Source organism: Hyla sarda, chromosome 11, assembly GCF_029499605.1.
Source record: "Hyla sarda isolate aHylSar1 chromosome 11, aHylSar1.hap1, whole genome shotgun sequence".
Classification (NCBI taxonomy): domain Eukaryota; kingdom Metazoa; phylum Chordata; class Amphibia; order Anura; family Hylidae; genus Hyla; species Hyla sarda.
In genome coordinates this window covers 46,835,152-46,856,343 of record NC_079199.1, presented here as the reverse complement: position 1 = coordinate 46,856,343, position 21,192 = coordinate 46,835,152, and the positions used below count along the sequence as shown (strand labels likewise).

At 43.5% G+C, this 21,192-nt stretch overlaps 1 protein-coding gene across 2 annotated transcripts in view; it reads right to left on the bottom strand.

The window, feature by feature from the left end:
- The window catches only part of BRF1 (BRF1 RNA polymerase III transcription initiation factor subunit), a 379,514-nt gene that overhangs the window by 167,053 nt on the left and 191,269 nt on the right, over window positions 1-21,192 (bottom strand). For both annotated transcript variants that reach the window (XM_056544927.1, XM_056544928.1), the window contains 2 exons: window positions 12,760-12,909; window positions 9,215-9,308 (listed from right to left, as the gene is read on the bottom strand). In XM_056544927.1, the coding sequence (XP_056400902.1) occupies window positions 9,215-9,308; window positions 12,760-12,909 (244 nt within the window). The remainder of the gene's footprint in view (window positions 1-9,214; window positions 9,309-12,759; window positions 12,910-21,192) is intronic.

Genomic DNA, 21,192 nt, shown 5'->3' with positions numbered 1-21,192 from the left:
GGACTAGAATGGGAAGCTTAAACAATCCGTTATATGGTTGTTTCAGCATGTGTGCCACCCAATGTTCTACTAGCAAGGACCCCCCCCCCCCCCCCCCGTCATATAAAACACTGGTATTATCAATAGCACATGGTAAAGTGCACATGTAACATCTTATCTAACCGATCTGAGTTGATTTAAAGGGGCTAATAGGAAAATCTAAAACCCTTGAATAAAAGGATAATGGGAGCTGTAGTTTTTGCTATTGCTTGGCAATCTGGTAATCTGCAACAACTGGAGAGGGGAATATTTTTTTTTAAACTTCTGTAATGTGAAAACTGAAATTCTGGACAAAAAAAATAAGATGCTGGAACATTTTCAACAGCTTGGTGTTTATTTACCGTTAATTGATACAATTTTATTCTTAAAAATTGTACAAAATTATATAAATAGACATATTCATTGGCTTCTTTCCACAAATCGTATTTAACTTATGCACCTGTTTTGATCAGTTTCAGTTTTCGTCTGATTTCTTCTTATTTGTCTGGTGTAAAATTTTTGTTACAATTCAAAAATGGATTCAAATGGATATTTTTTTACTTTATTGTACATATAAATCGGATTATTATCAGTTTTCACCTGACAAGATGTAGAATTGTCTAAAAAGATCTTAAAAACATAAAAATGCATATGATTTTTTAATTATTTCATTTATTAAAAATTAAAAATTAAATTTTTTAAAAGTGTGTGAAAATGAAGTACCATCTGTCTTGGAGAAAAATTCTGATATGAATTGTTCCCCAAAAGCTGTAGATTTACAACAGCTGGAGAGACACAGGGATGGGGGAACATTGCTATTATCATACGGAAATAGGAAATTCTTAAATAACAAGATAAAAAAATCCTAAATATTGTTTTAGATGACAAATGCCTGCTACGATTTATGTATTCAGCATGTACACAAAGTGAGGGGCACGATCTCCCTATTAAACAGAATTGAGTTGTTCTAGATTCTCTGAGAATTACAAATACCCCCTCCCTCTCTTCAGATCTATATTTTTGTCATATTCTTGCCCTGACAAACTCAATTTGACGCAAGTCATTGAAGAAAACAGTAAAACCTCTTTTCTCTACCTTTAATAACGGCAAACATTGAGGATGAAAGCAACACGGGATCATTCTAAAACCGACAATCAGGCTTTGTGGAGTGGCACAGTAAATACTGTAATATCTTCATCGTCGTCTTCTGCTTTCCTGGCATAAAAGATTCAGTTCAGTCATTTACCTTCCGTCAAAGGAAATCGGGCTGTCGCTTCAGAGGATGAGAGCGTGAATGACTGCTATAAACATTTAACCAGCAACGTAGGAATAAAGCTTTGCTGTTTCCCCAATATAGGCACAGGTTCCTGTACAGATTCATATTCAAGCAGGTTGATTCCAATGAGTAAATGCCCTTGTTTTCTACATGACACTGCAGTGATTTTTTCTTAAATTTTTTTACTATTAAGAATGGCTGACTGCCCTAATCACTGCATATAGCGTTTAGAAACCGCAGGACATAAAGCAGAGCTGGATGGCAGAGCACTCACACAGCCCCCAGAGATCAGGTGACACCACAAGTGCATTTAGGCACCGGTCCACGTCTGCTGTCATTTCTTAGGCACCTCTGCAGGGAGCCGGCTGATGGAAGGCCTCTGAGTTGTTACATTTCACTTTTAATCTTTCATTTTAGAAGGCTTAAAAGGCTTTAAAAAATGTGGCCTTTTTGCTGCACAGCATGGGCACACACATGAAAAAAAAGACCCGCAAAGCTAACCTGTGGAGGATACCCCACCGGAGAATGCATCAAGGGAGGTTCAGCTCAAGCCTTCTGTTGAGATGAAACAATGGCTACATGAAACATTTCTGCTCTTTGGCAGGTGATCAGGATGATTTCATGGTGTGCTACGGTCCCCCGTATTATTAATAGCTACATTATTTATTATTATTACAGGGAACCTGTCGGGATTAGAGGGCAATGAATCTACTGTACCTTTGCCCAAATCAGAGTCTAAAAAGTGCATCAGATTTAACCTAACCCTACTGCGTTGATCCAGAAGACTAGGAGAAAAATCACAAATATGGCATCAGAATGAATCCCTAGACCAACATAACGTGTACACAAATCAACTAACTATAACTTGTAATATTATATTTTTCAAGGAAAATACTTAGGGCCCTGTTCAATATGGTGAATGAATCAACCATCACAACATCATGTGATAGCGTTCCATAGTCTTACTGCTTTTACAGAAAAGAATCCCTGTCTGTGATGATGGTGAAACCTTCTTTCATCTACACGTAGAGGATACCCCCTTCTCATGGTTACCGGCCAAGGTATAAAAAGATCACTAGAGAGATCTCTGTACTGTCCATTCATGTATACGTACATTGAAATCAGATCGCCCCTAAGTTGTCTTTTTTCCAGACTAAAAAAACGCCAAGCTTGATAACCCGTCTTGGTCCTGTAATCCTCCCATACTATTAATTATCTTTGTTGCCCTCCTCTGTACCCGTTCCAGTTTTGCCATGTCTTTCTTATATACAGGTGCCCAAAATTGGACTCAATACTCCATGTTCGGTCTGATTTATATAGAAGCAAAACTATGTCCTTGTCACAAGCCTCCATGTGTCTCCTGCAGCCCCAAGAGATCTCACAGTGTAATATCTGACAATTGGGGCAATCTGAAACTACTTCTAAACTACTTTTTCAAGACTTAACAAATTGATGTCCAATTCATTAAACTTGGATTTGGGCAAACTTACTGTAGATTTACTCATCCCTAGTCAGGAGCTTCAGGCTTCCTGAACCACGGCCAGCAAAGATTCAAATACTTTTTATATGTTGTACATCTTGGAAATACATTAACCTTGCTAATATACTTCATAAGAAAATTTTATTTCCTTTTTATAGAAATTGCTTATAAAATCATGGCTTTGTCCAAGCTGAAGCACAGGCATGGACAAAGTCCAGTAAATGAGGGTGGGCTAGCATGCCTCTGTCCTATCTCCTGTCTGAAAGGACAGGAGAGAGCACAGAGGAGTCCTATCAGACAAGAGAGCACAGAGTAGTACTATCACACAGGAGAACACAGAGGAGTCCCATCAGACATGAGAGAGAGCACAGAGGAGTGCTATCAGACAGGAGAGAGAAAGAGGAGTACTATTAGACAAGAGAGAGCACAGAGGAGTCCTATCAGACAGGAGAGAGTACAGAGGAGTGCTATCAGACAGGAGAGAGCACAGAGGAATGCTATCAGACAGGAGAGAGCACCGAGGAGTACTATCAGACAGGAGAGAGCACCGAGGAGTACTATCAGACAGGAGAGAGCACAGAGGAGTTCCATCAGACAGGAGAGCGTATAGAGGAGTAACAGAAAGGAGAGAGCACAGAGGAGTACTATCAGACAGGAGACAGCACAGAGGAGTCCTATCAGAATGGAGAGAGAACACAGAGGAGTCCTATCAGACAGTAGAGAGTACAGAGGAGTGCCATCAGAGAGGAGAGAGTATAGAGGAGTAATAGACAGGAGAGAGCACAGAGGAGTACTATCAGACAGGAGACAGCACAGAGGAGTGCTATCAGACAGGAGAGAGCACAGAGGAGTGCTATCAGACAGGAGAGAGCACAGAGGAGTCCTATCAGACAGGAGAGAGCACAGAGGAGTGCTATCAGACAGGAGAGAGCACAGAGGAGTGCTATCAGAGAAAGGAGAGCACAGAGGATTGCTATCAAACAGGAGAGAGCACAGAGGAGTGCTATCAGACAGGAGAGAGAGCAGAGAAGTGCTGTCAGACAGGAGAGAGCACAGAGTAGTCCCATCAGACAGGAGATAGCACAGAAGAGTGCTATCAGACAGTAGACAGCACAGAGGAGTACTATCAGACAGGAGAGAGCACAGAGGAGTGCTATCAGACAGGAGAGAGCACAGAGGAGTCCTATCGGACAGGAGAGCGCACAGAGGAATACTATCAGACAGGAGAGAGCACAGAGTAGTCCTATCAGATAGAAGAGAGCACAGAGGAGTCCTATCAGACAGGAGAGAACACAGAGGCATGCTAGCCCACCCTCACTAACTGGACATTGTCCATGCCTGTGCTTCAGCTTGGATAAAGCCATGATTTCTATAAAAAAGGAAATACAAATTTCTTATGAAATATATAAGAAAAGGTAAATGTTTTGCCAAGATGTACAACATATAAATTTTTTTTGTAAATCTGACAGAGCCCATTTAGCTAACTAACTATGATATGCTCAGAAAGGCTGCAGCATTACAGAAAAATAATGTGTCTCCAGAGCAATAGAGAGCTGTGCTTGACTATTTCCTCCACTTTGTGCACATGCTCCATCGCTGCTTGATTCATTTTCATGACTTCCACGACCATACATTTCTCAGATATATTGTGGATGTGAACCATGGGCAGCTCCTGTGTTACATCAGTCTATGACTCGCACTGCAGCATTTCAGAGAAATTATAGTCTTATAACCAAGCTGTCCCAGACCAACTTGATTGTTTTCTCCATATACACAAATAAAGAGAGACCTGTCAATCCCGCCTGTTGGGGGTAGGAAGATGTGGTCTAAGATGGCCCGCAGTGACTAAGCCCTGTTCCTGGCTGGTTATATGGCTATCATTTCTCTAATAGGCTGCAGTGTAATAAAGCATCGTGTACATGGTTCAGGCACATTGCACTGCCTCACAGGTTACATTTAAAAGGATAAAGTGGTGACCAAGTATATGAGCTGAACTAATGGAAACAGTCAAGCACAGCACTTTTTAATTATACTTCCTGCATCCATTCTTTGCAATTTCAAGACCCCTGCTTGCTGCCAATAGGAATTTTTATCGTTGTGTTGTCGGGTGGGCATGCGGATGATGCTATAGATTTCCATTGCTATGGAGAAACACTAATAACATAATAATAATAATAGTAATAACAACAACAATGTCCCTTCATGCTGATGTCATCAGAAAGTGAAGAGAAGACAATCCCAGAATGACTCATCACTCAATCATTAAAGCAGTGGTGTCCAAACTGTGGCCCTCCAGATGTTGCAAAACGACAACTCCCAGCATGCCCGGACAGCCGTTGGCTGTCCGGGCATGCTGGGAGTTGTAGTTCTGCAACATCTGGAGGGCCACAGTTTGGATACCACTGGCTTAAAGGGGTTCTCCTGTGGAAAACTTTTATATTTTAAATCAACTGGTGCCAGAAAGGTAAACAGATTTGTAAATCACTTCTATTAAAACATCTTAATCCTTCCAGTACTTTTTAGGGGCTGTATACTGAAGAGAAATCCAAAAAAGAAACGCATTTCCTCTGATGTCATGACCACAGTGCTCTCTGCTGACCTCTGCTGTCCATTTTAGGAACTGTCCAGAGCAGCATATGTTTGCTATGGGGATTTTTTTCCTGCTCTGGACAGTTCCTAAAATGGACAGCAGAGGTCAGCAGAGAGCACTGTGGTCATGACATCAGAGGAAATGCATTTCTTTTTTTGGATTTCTCTTTCGTATACAGCTCCTAAAAAGTACTGGAAGGATTAAGATTTTTTAATAGAAGTGATTTACAAATCTGTTTAACTTTCTGGCACCAGTTGATGTAAAAAAATAAAAATAAAATAAAAGGTTTTCCACGGGAGTACCCCTTTAAAGCTATGTTATTTTATGCCTCATTTCTGTGGTCTCTACAGCTGAGTTCACTGCCTTAGGTAATGGTCCATGACTATTGTACCCAGTAGTTTTGCACGGATTGGATAGTCTTTCTGGGCAACACCTTTGAGACATATAACCATTGAGGAGGTCCTAGCCTGAAGTTACTGGGACATAGGTCGCTATGATAATGGTACAAATCTTTCCTACTAAGGAAAGCCATATATATATATATGTATATATATATATATATATATATATATATATATATGTATATATATATATATATATATATATATATATATATATATATATATATATATATCCTAAGTATACTCCCCTGACATCACATACAAAATGACTATGCAATAGGGCATACTTTTTAATGTACAATATTTGGAACCCTACACAATACAAGAAGCTTGCATTGGGTTAAAACTGTGGCTGACAGAGTTTAGGGATGAGCACAGTTCACGCCACAAAAAAAAACAAAAAACTGGTAGAGTAAAGACACTTTGGATGCAAAGGACGTTCTGGTTTTGAAAACTATATTGAAAAATGTAAAATGATCTATAGTTGAAGATGCATCTCTATATAAGCAACAATTTAGAGCCGATGTGTAAGCCAACATAAAGAGAACACATCACATCTTATGAAACTGCTATATATTTCTATGGAGTTGAGAAATCTCTCATTAACACATCTGACATTTCTCCTGGATATATGCTTCACATTTAATTGCAATGGAAAAATGACTTTTGTCAGTACATGCTTTATACAGCAAGCTATGAAATATTGCCACTAGCAATGAGATGACGCTCAGACAAATGTTGATCATGAAAATGCCATGGGCTTCTGAATCCCCTTCCCAAAATGTCAGAAAAAAAGGGTTTAAAGTTTCCACTTATACCCACCAGATACACAATAACTAGCTGATTGATGGGGGTCTGACTGCTGGAACATTTAACCAATCATGAGAATGGAGGTCAAATTCCCCCCCGAGTGAATGGAGCAACAATGGCCCTCATTTACTAAGAAAATCGGGTTGTAAGTCTATCTTGCTTTCTTACCCGACTGCTTTTTTCCCCTGATATTTATTATTATGTCGCATCTTGTTTGTCGCACGTGGGTTTTGTTGGTTTTGGTTTCCAACTCCTCTGAGCTCTCGGGAAAAAATCCACAATAATACAACAAATTCGGGTTGGAAACTTTAATAAATACGTGGGAAAGCTCAGAAATGTCAGGTAACGCCCCTTTTTCGGGTTTGGGAGAATCCACATCGGGTCCGTCGGGAAAAAATGTTGCATCGTGTCGCAGACTGGCGCACGATGTCTGCGACATGGCGCAGACAAAGATGCGACAAAAAAACCCGACAAAAGAGGTCGGGTTTAGAATAGTAAATGAGGGCCAATGTGTATGTTTGGTCATCACTCCGCTCAGTCTCTATTGGACATCCAAACAAAGCCAAATGTTTTGAGTGAATGGAGCAGTAGTCAAGCAAGCAAGCTTCCACTCCATTCACTTGGTCGACAATTGACCTCTGTTCTTATGATCGGTGGGGATCCCAATGATCAGGTCCCCACCAATCAGCTAGTTTATCCCCTATTCTGTGCATAGTGGATAACTTTAAAGCTTGGGATAAGTAATTCCTCTCATGCAGCCTGAACGATGAGTTATCATTCACTTGAGGCTTCTGCCTGCCCCACATCCAAACATTGATAGAATTTTTTCTCATATCCAAACAGGTAGTGGTCTCTCAATCAAGGCAGGTGGAGAAGCCGTTGGGACAACCCAAATTAATTTTGGTTTTGGCATGAAAGGGATGACAAGTTGTCTTTAAAGGCTATTGAATGCACTTTTTAACCATCACTTTATAATTATTATGGTGCAAAACCATTTTTCGCTTAGTTTCACTTCTACGGCCTCTTTGATATGATATATAGTGCTGTTGGCCATGCACCATTCTGTTAAAGAAGGAGTTAGGGCTGGGCGGTATGACCAAATATGTGTATCATGGTATTTTTTTTTAACTTACGGCGGTTCCACAGTATATAATGGTATTTTCTCCCCCCCCCCCCCCAAATCATGTGACCCGCCAGCGCTGTTCTGTATCCCCAAACCCCCCCCCCCAATCATGTGACCCGCGTGCTGTGTTCGGCTTCCCCCCCCCAAATCATCTAACCCGCCAGCACTGTTCTGCTCCCCCCAATTAATGATCAGCCCAGCGGGGTACTACTCACAGATGTCAAGCACTGCCCTCCTCCTCTTTGTTGGGGGCCGCCAGCGATGGAACTCACAGTACGCCAGTGGTCTCCAACCTGCAGACCTCCAGTTGTTGGCTGTCCGGGCATGCTGGGAGTTGTAGTTTTGCAACAGCTGGAGGTCCGCAGGTTTGAGACCACTGCTGTATGCTGTATATGCCCGGGCTGCAAAAGACACAGAAAATAAACTTTTAACTCACCCACCTCGGCCGCACGCTGGGGACGGGGGAGGACAGCAGTCAGCCTTTCACCGGCCGGAGCGATGCCCCACCCCGGCCGGTGATAGGCTGAGCCCACTGTCATGTAATAAGTCGGCTTCTTACATGACAGTGGGCTCAGCCTATCACCGGCCGGGGTGGGTCATCGCTGCGGCCAGTGATAGGCTGACGGCTGTCCTCCCCCGTCCCCAGCGTGCGGCCGAAGTGGGTGAGTTAAAAGTTCATTTTCTTTATCTTTTGCAGCAGGCATAGGGATACAGCGTACAACAGTGGTCTCCAACCTGCGGACCTCCAGCTGTTGCAAAACTACAACTCTCAGCATGCCCGGACAGCGTTGGCTGTCCGGGCATGCTGGGAATTGTAGTTTTGCAACATCTGGAGGTCCGCAGGTTGGAGACCACTGGCGTACAGTATAGAGTTCCAACGCCGGTGTCGGCCCGCAACAAAGAGGAGGAGGGCAGTGCTTGACATCTGTGAGTAGTACCCCGCTGGCTGGGCTGATAATTAATAGGGGGGGGAGCAGAACATCGCAGGCGGGTAACATATGATTAGTTCCCCGATGTGGGGACAGCGCTGCGCTGGGCTGATAATTCATTCCCAAGGGGGAGGGGCCTAACCGGTATTGCGGTATGGGCTAGAATTAATATCGTGCAGCACAAAAATTTCAGTATTCGGTATGAACCGGTATACCGCCCAGCCCTAGAAGGAGTTACTGGCCCATATCTCTTCTGACCATCTAAGTGAATTTATTGTTTGACCAGATCAAATGACACCGTTGCATCGGTCACAAGTAACCTTAGAAGAGCATAGAGGAGCAGAGAGATAGGAGCTGTAAACAGAGTGCCTTTTTGACAATATGGGGCATAGCTAATAGCACTATATGACAAAACAAAGAAAAGAGGGGAAAATAAGTAGAATTTTTACTAACATCTATGTAGAAATTTATTGCACCATAACCTTCAATAACCTTCATGACAAATTTCGGGCATGTTCTATAAAAAAAAACATGGGTCACTGACCTTAAGAATCCCAACCATGAATACTGAGGTTGCACATGCTCACCTTTTTCTCAGGGTGGATTCACAAACTTTTACAACTCTGATGACCTCTTTAATAGTTCGTCGAAAGTCGTGCATTCTGGATGCGACCAGGAGAGCTGCAGAAAGGAGAAAGCAAAACAGGTGAAGAAACATGACAAGGTGGTCTGCACCAGGCCCAGGAATATCACTGCATTTCCAGAAGGCACTCACAACAGCTGCTTGGTATTCTAGGCAGCAAGATGCATATACACTCTTCTCTACCCAGGTTTACCAACTCAGCTATTAGTGGAGCTATGAGCTCCAGTAATTGCTGTAAACCTTTCATTTGCTTCGATGGCGTGAAGCTTGCAGCGGTGAAAAACGTTCGAGAAATGCTGAGCGACCTATATCATTTTGTGCGTTGATACGGCGTGGTTTTACTGCGATGATTTAAGGATAATATATAAAAATGTGATCATAAATGCAACCCCAGCCTTTTATTAAGCTCTACAATACAACGCTGACATTCAAAACCCCACAATTCATACAAACAGTGAAAACTTACGTATACGCCATTAAATGGAAAGCAGATTTATTCTTCACAAGGTCAACGAAAATTACATCTCCCTCGCATCACATAACAAGAGATCAATGTGCACCACAGAGGTGAAAACAATGGACAATACGTTCTACAAAACTGATGTGTGTCAGCCTGTTCTATGCATTATAATGCTTATGTTCTGCATCAACTATGATGGTGCTGTCAGTGCCACATTGATTCGGAGCAGGTCCTAAAAGACATCTTTACTGACAAAACTTCAGTCAAGGTCCTCCACAACCAGGTGGGATGGGGCTCACGTCTTAGAGACAGGTTTACTAATACGGTCTAATTTTAAGAGTGAATTTAGTCTAGACAGTCTCATAATGCACAAGCTTTATCACAATGGCTCAAGATGTTTGATGTATTTGGAGAATGCCTGGTTGGGGGGAAGGCATCTCACTTCTTTTATGTACAATTCCCATTGCCAACTGAAGTCAATAAGAATGGGGTTTTTGACAGTGATGTTGTGCGATTTTCCCTGCATGATTGTGGCATCAAAAACAACACCTTTCTTGGTTCCCACAGCTGACTGCACAGTGCTTCCACAGTCACCGATCACAATGTTAAAGGGGTACTCCACCCCTAGACATCTTATCCCCTATCCAAAGGATAGATGAAAAGATGTCTGATCACAGTGGTCCTGCAACTGGGACCCCGCGAACTCTGTGCGTTCCAGTGCGGGCTGCGCGGGTCATGACGTCACAGCCACGCCCCCTCATGACGTGATGCTATGCCCCCTCAATGCAAGTCTATGGGAGGGGGCATGGTGGCTTCCCATAGACTTGCATTGAGGGGGCACGACGTGACTTCAAGAGGGGAGTGGTTGTGATGTCACGACCTTCACTGTCCCCTCCAAGCGTTCGGAACAAAATGTTTCAAACACTGGGGCAGCGGAATTCATCCAGTTCCATACAGAAGCCCTGTTTAGTCTGTGCTAATACAAGCAATCTTATGAGCCTGTTACACTGTTATCCATTTTAATGATTAGAACCCATTAGGATTCTTATAACCGCTCACCCAAAAAATAGCCTCTATAGAATAAACGTGCAGTAGTCAAGAGCGAAGGACTACAATGTCATCACGGTTTACAAGGAGAGCAGATGGAGCCCATACATCATAAGTAATGTGTGATTTCTAATCATGTGAACTCCTAATGTTCCTGGTATTTAGGATTAGACGACAGAGAAAAAAAAAACACATTTACAGCAAACATAGCATCCAATGATGCATTTCATATTAGCACGGCAATTAAAATTCTGGAGGAAAAATAAATGTATAAAAAAAGACCATTCGTCTGCCAGCGCCATTTATGAGAACAATATTTCCTTGTGAACTGTTTGTCGGATGGCCTCTGCTAGGCTATAATCTGCAATGAATAGGTCATATTGGAAAGGTCATCCCCCCCCCCCCCTTTTTAGGACTTAAACCTTAAGCTTTCCCTAGAAGAATGTGCTAGAACGTGAAGATAAAATGACAAGTGTAATGGTGTGGACAAGAATGCGCTGCTGAGGCTCACTGAATCTCAAAGGCTATCTACGCTGTATGTAGTCGGCGCACGGACAGACTTTTGCTCCTACTTAAAGCCCCAAAAAAGATTTACTTATAAAATGATATTTTAAAAAAAGTACAACATGCCGTGCAAACCATTCACTTCTAGGGTTATCCTCAGAGTTAACGTTATCCACAGGAGAGAGGATACGATGATTGGGTGGGGGTGAGGGGGGGGGTCTGGCCATTTGAACCCCCCACCAATCACAAAAAGTGAATATTTACCTGAGTAAATGCGGATGCAGGCAGTGTGCATATCCGACTGCAGTACGATTTATTTTCCAAAAACTGCTGAGCTCGGCTATGACTGGAAATCCCATAAACAACAAATCAAGCAGTTGCCGAGAATTTTGCAGAAATTCCAGCAGAATTCTGTTTTTTGAGAACACAGAATTCCGACAAAATTCCATCCAGCAAGCTTTACTGAACTGAATTTGTGCGGTATTGACAGAAGGGAGAGAAACATTGGAGGGCAGCTCACACTGGCTGTCCATAAGAAGGAAGGTATGAGAAAATGTTTTTGCACCAAGTCACCTTTGAGGAGTGAAGAGTGGGGACAGGGGACCATCGAACAGTGGGGGCGGGCCCAGTTTTGCTACATTTAAACATGAAAGAAAAAGTGGCTGGACAATCCCATTAAGGAGTTGAGTTGATTCCTGCCACTTCCAAAGTAAACAGTTGTCTCTAAACCACTGCATGGCTGCTTTATTCTCCATGAAAAGATAAGTGTAGCAGCCCAGACCAACATGTTTAATGTGAATTATTGCTGAGGGCTGGTTACATTACTACATCTTATTTATAATTAACAGTCTAAAAGATCTTTTGCAATGAGTAAAGTAACACTGGAGTAATTGTGGGAGATTTATCAAGACATATTGCGGAAGATATATCAAAACCTGCGCATAGGAAAAGCTGACCAGTTACCCAGCAACCAATCAGATTGCTTCTTAAAATTTTCAGAGGACTTAATAAAATATATATATATATATATATATATATATATATATATATATATATATCTATAGGTAGGGGAATATGCAAATCAGCTCATTACATCACCTTTTCAGGCGATGTTCCCTGGTATCAGCTTAGCTCCAGTTACGAATATAAAAAGCTAATCGGGATTAATGCCAAGCCAGAACTCTCTCTCCAGAAGGAAAGAGTACCCATCTGCAGACAGCTGTTTCGGGGTGCTTAGTGGCCCTTGAAAGCTCCGTCACACCAGGAGTGGTGAACTCTCCCTGAGTTAAATACTCTTCCCGTATGTGTGTATATATATATATATATATATATATATATATATATATATATATACATATTTAAAAAAATGAAGGCAGAAATCTGATTGGTTGCTATGGGCTACCAGTCCGATTTTCCTCTACACAGGTTTTGCTATATCTCCCCAATAATACCTAAACAGGAACTGAATTCACTCTTACCAGCACCACAAAGCCCAGATGGCCGCCGTCCCGTGTGCATCCAGTCCCTTTTCATCCTCTGGACCAGTCGTAAAGCGGTCATGGACACTTCATGATTCTTATCTCCGAACTCCAGCATATGTGCAAATCGAGGAATGTATAAACAGGGGTCTGGAAGAGAGGAGTTATACTTAATGTGAACTGTATTCTATTGTTCTGTGCTAATACATTTCTTTGTATACCAGTCACAGCTCAATTCTTCTACTTACCAAGTTCCCTTGAATAAACAGATTTAAAAAGTGATCTCAAATGTATTTATTTTTATTGCCAATAATTTCCCGTTCGCTGTCCATTCATTCATTGACTGACTGCTCCCGGTTTCTGCTTCAGTGGTGCATCATGTGACTGATAGCAATAAAACATTTAGGAGGAGTCTGTGGCATCAGAGGCCACGTCACACACCACTGACGCAGAAAAGTGGTACGTTTTCCACACAGAATTTGAGACATAAAAACTACATGGTGATAAATAAATGATATAATAATTTCATTGGATTTTCCATTCATGGCCTATCCTCAGGTACGGCCACTACACAATGCAAGGAGTATTTGCTTCCAGCATTCAATTTTTGTTGCGGGTTACCCGGCTTTGGCAAATAGCTAATTGGCAGCGGTGCCAGGTGTCGGGCCCCACCAACTCAGATATTTATGGCATAAGGACAGGTCACATGGCGAAATGGCCGCAAAAAAAAAACTTCCGATTCGGGAGAGTCCCATTGATTTCAATCGGATTCTGCTGCACTGTGCATGTGGCGGAATTTCTGCGCCAGATCTTTCTGATCCGATTCTGGCATCCGCAGAATATAGACATTTCTAGAGGTCCTAGTGCCTGCCAGAACATTCAAATGTGGGGAATGTCTGTCTGTGTTTTCCGGGCGGACATTCCGCATGTATTCCACTGTCTGAACATAGTCTAAAAGTGATGTCTGACCACAAATTGTTGACGGTAGAAAACAAACAACAGTGTACAACAGTGTTTCCTAACCAGTGTGCCTCCAGCTGTTGCCGAACTAAAACTCCCAGCATGCCCGGACAGCCAAAGGCTGTCCGGGCAAGCTGGGAGTTTTAGTTCCGCAACAGCTGGAAGCACACTGGTTGGGAAACATTGGTTTACAAAAATGGTATACTAGTGTTAGAAAGTAGGTAGATATATGTACCTATATAAAAAAAAAATAAAAAATAAAAATATATATATATATATATATAGAAAACAATGGTGCAGCACTCCAAAATTGCAAAAAAGTGTAAAAATGTATTCCTTCATGTCAAGATTCAAAGCGACGTTTCAGCTCCCCACTGGAGCTTTTTTCAAGCATGCTTTAAAAAAGCTCCAGTGGGGAGCTGAAACGTCGCTTTGAATCTTGACATGAAGGAATACATTTTTACACTTTTTTGCAATTTTGGAGTGCTGCGCCATTGTTTTCTATTACATGGACTTTGATCGAGTCGGGGCGCTGGCACCGGGCATCTAATGGTGAAGTAGTGCTGCATTGTTTTTGAATATATATATATATATATATATATATATATATATATATATAGACTGAACCAATGTTGGTAGCCGTGAACGTACAATGTAATGTGTGATGACTATGAAGTGTGATGAACAGTGCATGGCAAAAAATAGCCAATAAAACTGTATTGGCGTGCGCCACATGCGGACCATTATTTGCGATCTCACATCTGGAAACACACAACGCATCACGCAGTGACCCAGCTATCTACTACGAGGAGTCCTGTCAATAAAGCAACGTATATAGCTACATGCAATACTGGGTCCTGAAAATAGCAGCTGAGATTGATTCCCAGCAGGCTCCATGATAGGAAACCACTTAATCCACCCGAGTATGAGGCAAGATGGCTTCTAAGTGTCTGATTTATCCCGTACACAGTTATAGATTCAATGTTATGTAACCATGCTAAAGCTGACCATACATTGACATTATAGATTTCTTGGAAGAGCCCGAAGTTTCTGACAGTCATTCATTATACAGTAATGCCTAAGGAGACTGAATGAAGGGCCTACGAGGAAAAACACACTGGATTATTAAAGGGGTTGTAAAAGAAACAGCCAGTCTTGTGCTGTACTTTCTTGCATCGTTGCTGAGGCCGGTGATTGGCTGCAGGGGTCATATGAATGTACGTGAAATCACAACTACAGGAAAATAAATAAATGTCAGCGAGGCGTTGGAACATTGGCGCTGGCACAGCAAGGGTCATAGTAAAGAGACGGTAAAGTAGCTCTCCGACAACCCATAAGTGTTGTCACGATGCCGGCTGGCAGGTAGTGGATCCTCTGTGCCAGAGAGGGATTGGCGTGGACCGTGCTAGTGGATCGGTTCTAAGCCACTACTGGTTTTCACCAGAGCCCGCCGCAAAGCGGGATGGTCTTGCTGCGGCGGTAGTGACCAGGTCGTATCCACTAGCAACGGCTCAACCTCTCTGGCTGCTGAAGATAGGCGCGGTACAAGGGAGTAGACAGAAGCAAGGTCGGACGTAGCAGAAGGTCGGGGCAGGCAGCAAGGATCGTAGTCAGGGGCAACGGCAGGAGGTCTGGAACACAGGCTAGGAACACACAAGGAAACGCTTTCACTGGCACGATGGCAACAAGATCCGGCAAGGAAGTGCAGGGGAAGTGAGGTGATATAGGGAAGTGCACAGGTGAAGACACTAATTGGAATCACTGCGCCAATCAGCGGCGCAGTGGCCCTTTAAATCGCAAAGACCCGGCGCGCGCGCGCCCTAGGGAGCGGGGCCGCGCGCGCCGGGACAGGACCGAGGGAGAGCGAGTCAGGTACGGGAGCCGGGGTGCGCATCGCGAGCGGGCGCTACCCGCATCGCGAATCGCATCCCGGCTGGAAGCGGAATCGCAGCGCCCCGGGTCAGTGGATCTGACCGGAGCGCTGCAGCGGGGAGAGTGTAGCGAGCGCTCCGGGGAGGAGCGGGGACCCGGAGCGCTCGGCGTAACAGTACCCCCCCCCCTTGGGTCTCCCCCTCTTCTTAGAGCCTGAGAACCTGAGGAGCAGACTTTTGTCTAGGATGTTGTCCTCAGGTTCCCAGGATCTCTCTTCAGGACCACAACCCTCCCAGTCCACTAAAAAAAAAGTTTTCCCTCTGACCTTTTTAGAGGCTAAGATCTCTTTGACAGAGAAGATGTCCGAGGAGCCGGAAACAGGAGTGGGAGGAACAGATTTGGGAGAAAAACGGTTGAGGATGAGTGGTTTAAGAAGAGAGACGTGAAAGGCATTAGGGATACGAAGAGAAGGAGGAAGAAGAAGTTTGTAAGAGACAGGATTAATTTGACACAAAACTTTGAAAGGACCAAGATAGCGTGGTCCCAACTTGTAACTAGGGACACGGAAGCGGACATATTTAGCGGAGAGCCATACCTTGTCTCCAGGGGAAAAAACGGGAGGAGCTCTTCTTTTCTTATCTGCGAACTTCTTCATGCGTGATGAAGCCTGTAAGAGAGAATTTTGGGTCTCTCTCCATATGATGGAAAGGTCACGAGAAATTTCATCCACAGCGGGTAGACCAGAGGGCAAGGGGGTAGGGAGGGGATATAGGGAAGTGCACAGGTGAAGACACTAATTGGAATCACTGCGCCAATCAGCGGCGCAGTGGCCCTTTAAATCGCAAAGACCCGGCGCGCGCGCGCCCTAGGGAGCGGGGCCGCGCGCGCCGGGACAGGACCGAGGGAGAGCGAGTCAGGTACGGGAGCCGGGGTGCGCATCGCGAGCGGGCGCTACCCGCATCGCGAATCGCATCCCGGCTGGAAGCGGAATCGCAGCGCCCCGGGTCAGTGGATCTGACCGGAGCGCTGCAGCGGGGAGAGTGTAGCGAGCGCTCCGGGGAGGAGCGGGGACCCGGAGCGCTCGGCGTAACAAGTGTAAGGGGATACTCTGGTGGAATATACATTTTTCCCAATAAACTGGTGGCAGAAAGTTTAAACAGATTTGTAAATGACTTCTATTTAAAAAATCTTAATCCTTCCAGTACTTATTAGCTGCTGTCTGACCACAGTGCTCTCTGCTGACACCTCTGTCCTTATAAAGTAACAGTCCACAGCAGGAGAGATTTGCTGTGGGGATTTGCAAGTACTCTGGACAGTTCCTGACAAGGACAGAGGTGTCAGCAGAGAGCACTGTGGTCATACTGCAAAGAACTCCAGAAAGTCATTTACAAATCTGTTTCACTTTCTGGCACCAGTTGATTTGAATTTTTTTTTTCCCACTGGAGTTCCCCTTTAACAAATACAGTGATTCCTCAACTTACAATGGCCTCAACATACAATAGTTTCAACATACAATGGTCTTTTCTGGACCATTGTAACTGGAAACCAGAGTCAACATACAATGCTACGGACAGTCCAAATCTGTGAAATGCGTCACAACTGGAGGAACTGACCAATCAGAATGGGCATTTACTGGTAAATCACCTCTATTACTGAAGTGCCTGCACTGAATGGCTGTCTGGTAGCGCCCCCTACAGTACAGGAAGGAACTACAAGTTCTCTACTACTCCTTACCTGTGCCAGGGTTAGCTGCTCCTTTGGACCCCAATTAAGGGCGGCTCCATTTGGGACACTGTGTGTACTGTATAGGACCCTAAAGAAGCTCCTGAGCTCTACATAAACCATTGTTTCCCAACCAGGGTGCCTCCAGCAGTTGCAAAACTACAACTCCCAGCATGCCCGGACAGCCAACGGCTGTCCGGGCATGCTGGGAGTTGTAGTTTTGCAACAGCTGGAGGCACCCTGGTTGGGAAACACTGACATAGACAGTGATTACAGCTCCCAGCAGATCTTTATTACTTTTATATGTAAGGATTTGCTTTATCTATATTAGTTATCTACTTATTTTTCTTTAATCCTCACTTTTTCCTATTTTTGGATGACATTTTGGTGGCTTCAGAACCAATTACCAGCTTTTCATAGAGTTATGGTCTCAACATACAATGGTTTCAACATACAATGGTCGTCCTGGAACCAATTAATATTGTAACTTGAGGGACCACTGTAGATTCATTGCTATTTAAGGGCTATGGGAAATTGTCAATTGGTATACAGCCTTCTTGGTGTAGAACAGCTGCCAAATTTTGCACATTTTTTTTTTTCACATTTTCATCAGCTCTAGATCTGTGATTTTTTATTATTATTATTATTATTATTATTATTTTTATTTATTTTTTTTACAGTGACTTGCTTGAACCCTTTTGTTTGTTATTTTATTTTCTTCTTTGCAGTGATTGCTGAATTATGAGGTGTGAATAAACAATTTGCACATTTTTGCCTTCATTTAAACCACAAACACACACACCAGCCTAGACCTGGTTTATAACCTGGCTGTGCACAGTATTTTTTTTAAGTTGCCGATTTTTGTGCAGTGGGGGAACCTCCCTCAGTATCTGGCATCTCGGCCTTATCCCGGTTTAGTTGGAAGGCAATGCCACACATGGATACCAGAAGCATGGTTTCTAAAAAGTAGCATTTTTTCCCCCTACCATAGAATTCCTTGAAAGTGTACCAGTTGTTTCAAAGCAAGATTTTAAAAACTTGCATATGGTTCGTCTACATTAACACTAGAGATGAGCGAACTTACAGTAAATTCGATTCGTCACGAACTTCTCGGCTCGGCAGTTGATCTCTTTTCCTGCATAAATTAGTTCAGCTTTCAGGTGCTCCCGTGGGCTGGAAAAGGTGGATACAGTCCTAGGAGACTCTTTCCTAGGACTGTATCCACCTTTTCCAGCCCACGGGAGCACCTGAAAGCTGAACTAATTTATGCAGGAAAAGTCATCAACTGCCGAGCCGAGAAGTTTGTGACGAATCGAATTTACTGTAAGTTCGCTCATCTCTAATTAACACTTTGGAGTGGTGACAAGGTGATTTTACTGTTCTCACTGCTGTTATAGCTGTTTGTCAGTAGTACGCACACTACTTTCTACCTTAGTTACTTGTCCAATCACATCACTAGACATACTCCACTATGCTGGTGAAAATGCACTGAACAGGCTGACACTGTGCCGAATGATGATTTACACAGTACAGTACTATGGGGGAGATTTATTATTGCTTTTAGAGCTTTTTTTTTGTCTATGTTTAGGCGCAGTTCAGGCGCAAGCAGCATATTTTGAGACATTTATGCGTCTTTTGATATAGACAGTTTCACTCTTTTTGCCTACCCATAGAACTTTTTCTTTTTGACCATGCAGTGGTCACATAATTATCATTTGCGACTTTTGTCAAAAGTCGCTATTTTGTACGCAAAGGTACTTTTTTGGGCGCAAAGCTACACCACCTACCAGTAGGCGTGAGAATAATTTCTACCTTCCACAATTCAACCTTTAACCTCTTGTGGACGACAGCGTCCCACTCCCCTTCTATGACACGTGCTCAGGAGCTGAGCGCAGGTCATAGCTGGGTGGTGCTGGCGGCTGCCTGCCACCAGGACCCATCTCTAATGCCAGACATCACCGATCACGGTGATGCCCGGCTTTAACCCCTTAGACACCGCAATCAAATTTGATTGTAGCGTCTAAAATGCATGTCTAGAAAAAGTGTATGTGGTAGAGGTTTCCCCACCACAGCAGAGCTGCGCAAAATTCATCATCCTGCTGCACCTTCTTGATAAATAAGATGCACGCTAGTCAAACCCACCACCCAAATAATAATAATAATTCCTGTAATATGTCTAGCTGTGACTGTTACTAGAGACAAAATCCCCTTATCAACAGGCAGTGGACAGCAGATTGCAGGGAAGGGAGACACATAGTGACAAAGAGGTAGGTTCTGGAGTAAGGAATTCTTTTTTTTTTTTGTAAACTAAGTGAATTATGGACACGTAAGGAGTCACAAAGGCAATCACATGGAGGAAAGTGGTTTGAAATTATAGCGACCATTTAAGAGCATAAAGCTCATTTGGTGCCCATATTTCTACCTGTAAGTCTATTATAAATATATATTCCATACAGATATATGCAATAGTGATGAAATATAAAATGACCGGATTGCTAACCATAATCATGTTATATAGTCAATGAAAAGAGCCAGGGAGTCAAAAGCAGCCATCTTCATAATACAATTCAATACACAATGAAAATTCCCAACCACATTTCAGCACATAACAGCTTTACATTGGAATATGATGAGGTCACCTAAACCTTCTGACAAGATCGGAGATTGGTCTGAACACAGAGGTGCTGCAGCTGGCACCATCTGTGCACTATAAGTCAGTGCCTGGTGACATATCCCTTTCCAAGTTTTGTATCCATGGTAGTAATAGCAATACACAAATAAGATGAAAGGTCATCAGCCCTATAAGAGCTGGTATTATACGCTCATAAATCACAACCAAAGTCACATTTATAATAGCGTATAGAGCTGTATTGGCACTGCTCACTCATCCAAGCTGGGCCACACATAGGATCTTTTCACCTATTGGAGGGGTATATATGAGGGTGCAACAAGGCCCAAAAGTCCACAAGCAATGTAAATGTCCAAGAAGAAAGAACGGGACTGCACTCACCAATTCTGTGACCCAACACCTTCCTTATTCCGGTATAAAAATTCACATACAGCAGGATAATTGCAGGTGCGTTCACTACATACGAGCGACAATAGTTTTGTGCAGTTGCACTTCCTCTTGGCTCACCAAGAGGAGGCGCAACTACGCAAAACAATTGTCGCTCGTATGTAGTGCACGCACCTGCAATTATCCTGCTGTATGTGAAGTTTTATACCGGAATAAAGAAGGTGTTTGGTCACAGAATTGGTGAGTGCAGTCCCGTTCTTTCTTCTTGGACAAAGTCACATTTATGACCCTAAAAGAAAGCTCTTTCTTCAGAATTCCACACAAGCATTATGTCCCTTTCTACTGTACAGGACTGCAGAGATGCTTTATCTTATGTTTGTATCAGCAAAAGAATTATAGAATAATTATATTAGGGATCGATCGATACGGTTTTTTTAGGGCCGATACCGATAATCTGCGACCTTTCAGGTCGATAACTTATACCGATATTCCGGTATAAGTTATCAGCTATTCCCCCCCAGCCCCCCCCCCCCCCCCACCACCACCACCACTTTAGATCAATTATCTAAAGCGGGCGCTTTAAATTAATGCACTGTAGCGGCTTTTGCAGGGCCAGAGACAGTCGCCGCCGCCCGCTTTTCTCCCCCTGCCTATCCTGAGGTCCTTCCTCGTCCAACCACCACCACTGCTCCATTGCCTCCGCATCCCAGGTTTTATAATTACCTGTTCCCGGGGTCTGTGCTACTTCTGGCTTTGGCGGCGTCCTGAGCTGTCACTGTGCGCACTGACAGTGACGTCACGTTGAGGATGTCACTCGTCCTTGCGCTGCGCAGCGAGCCAGAAGTAGAGTGGACCCCGGGAAC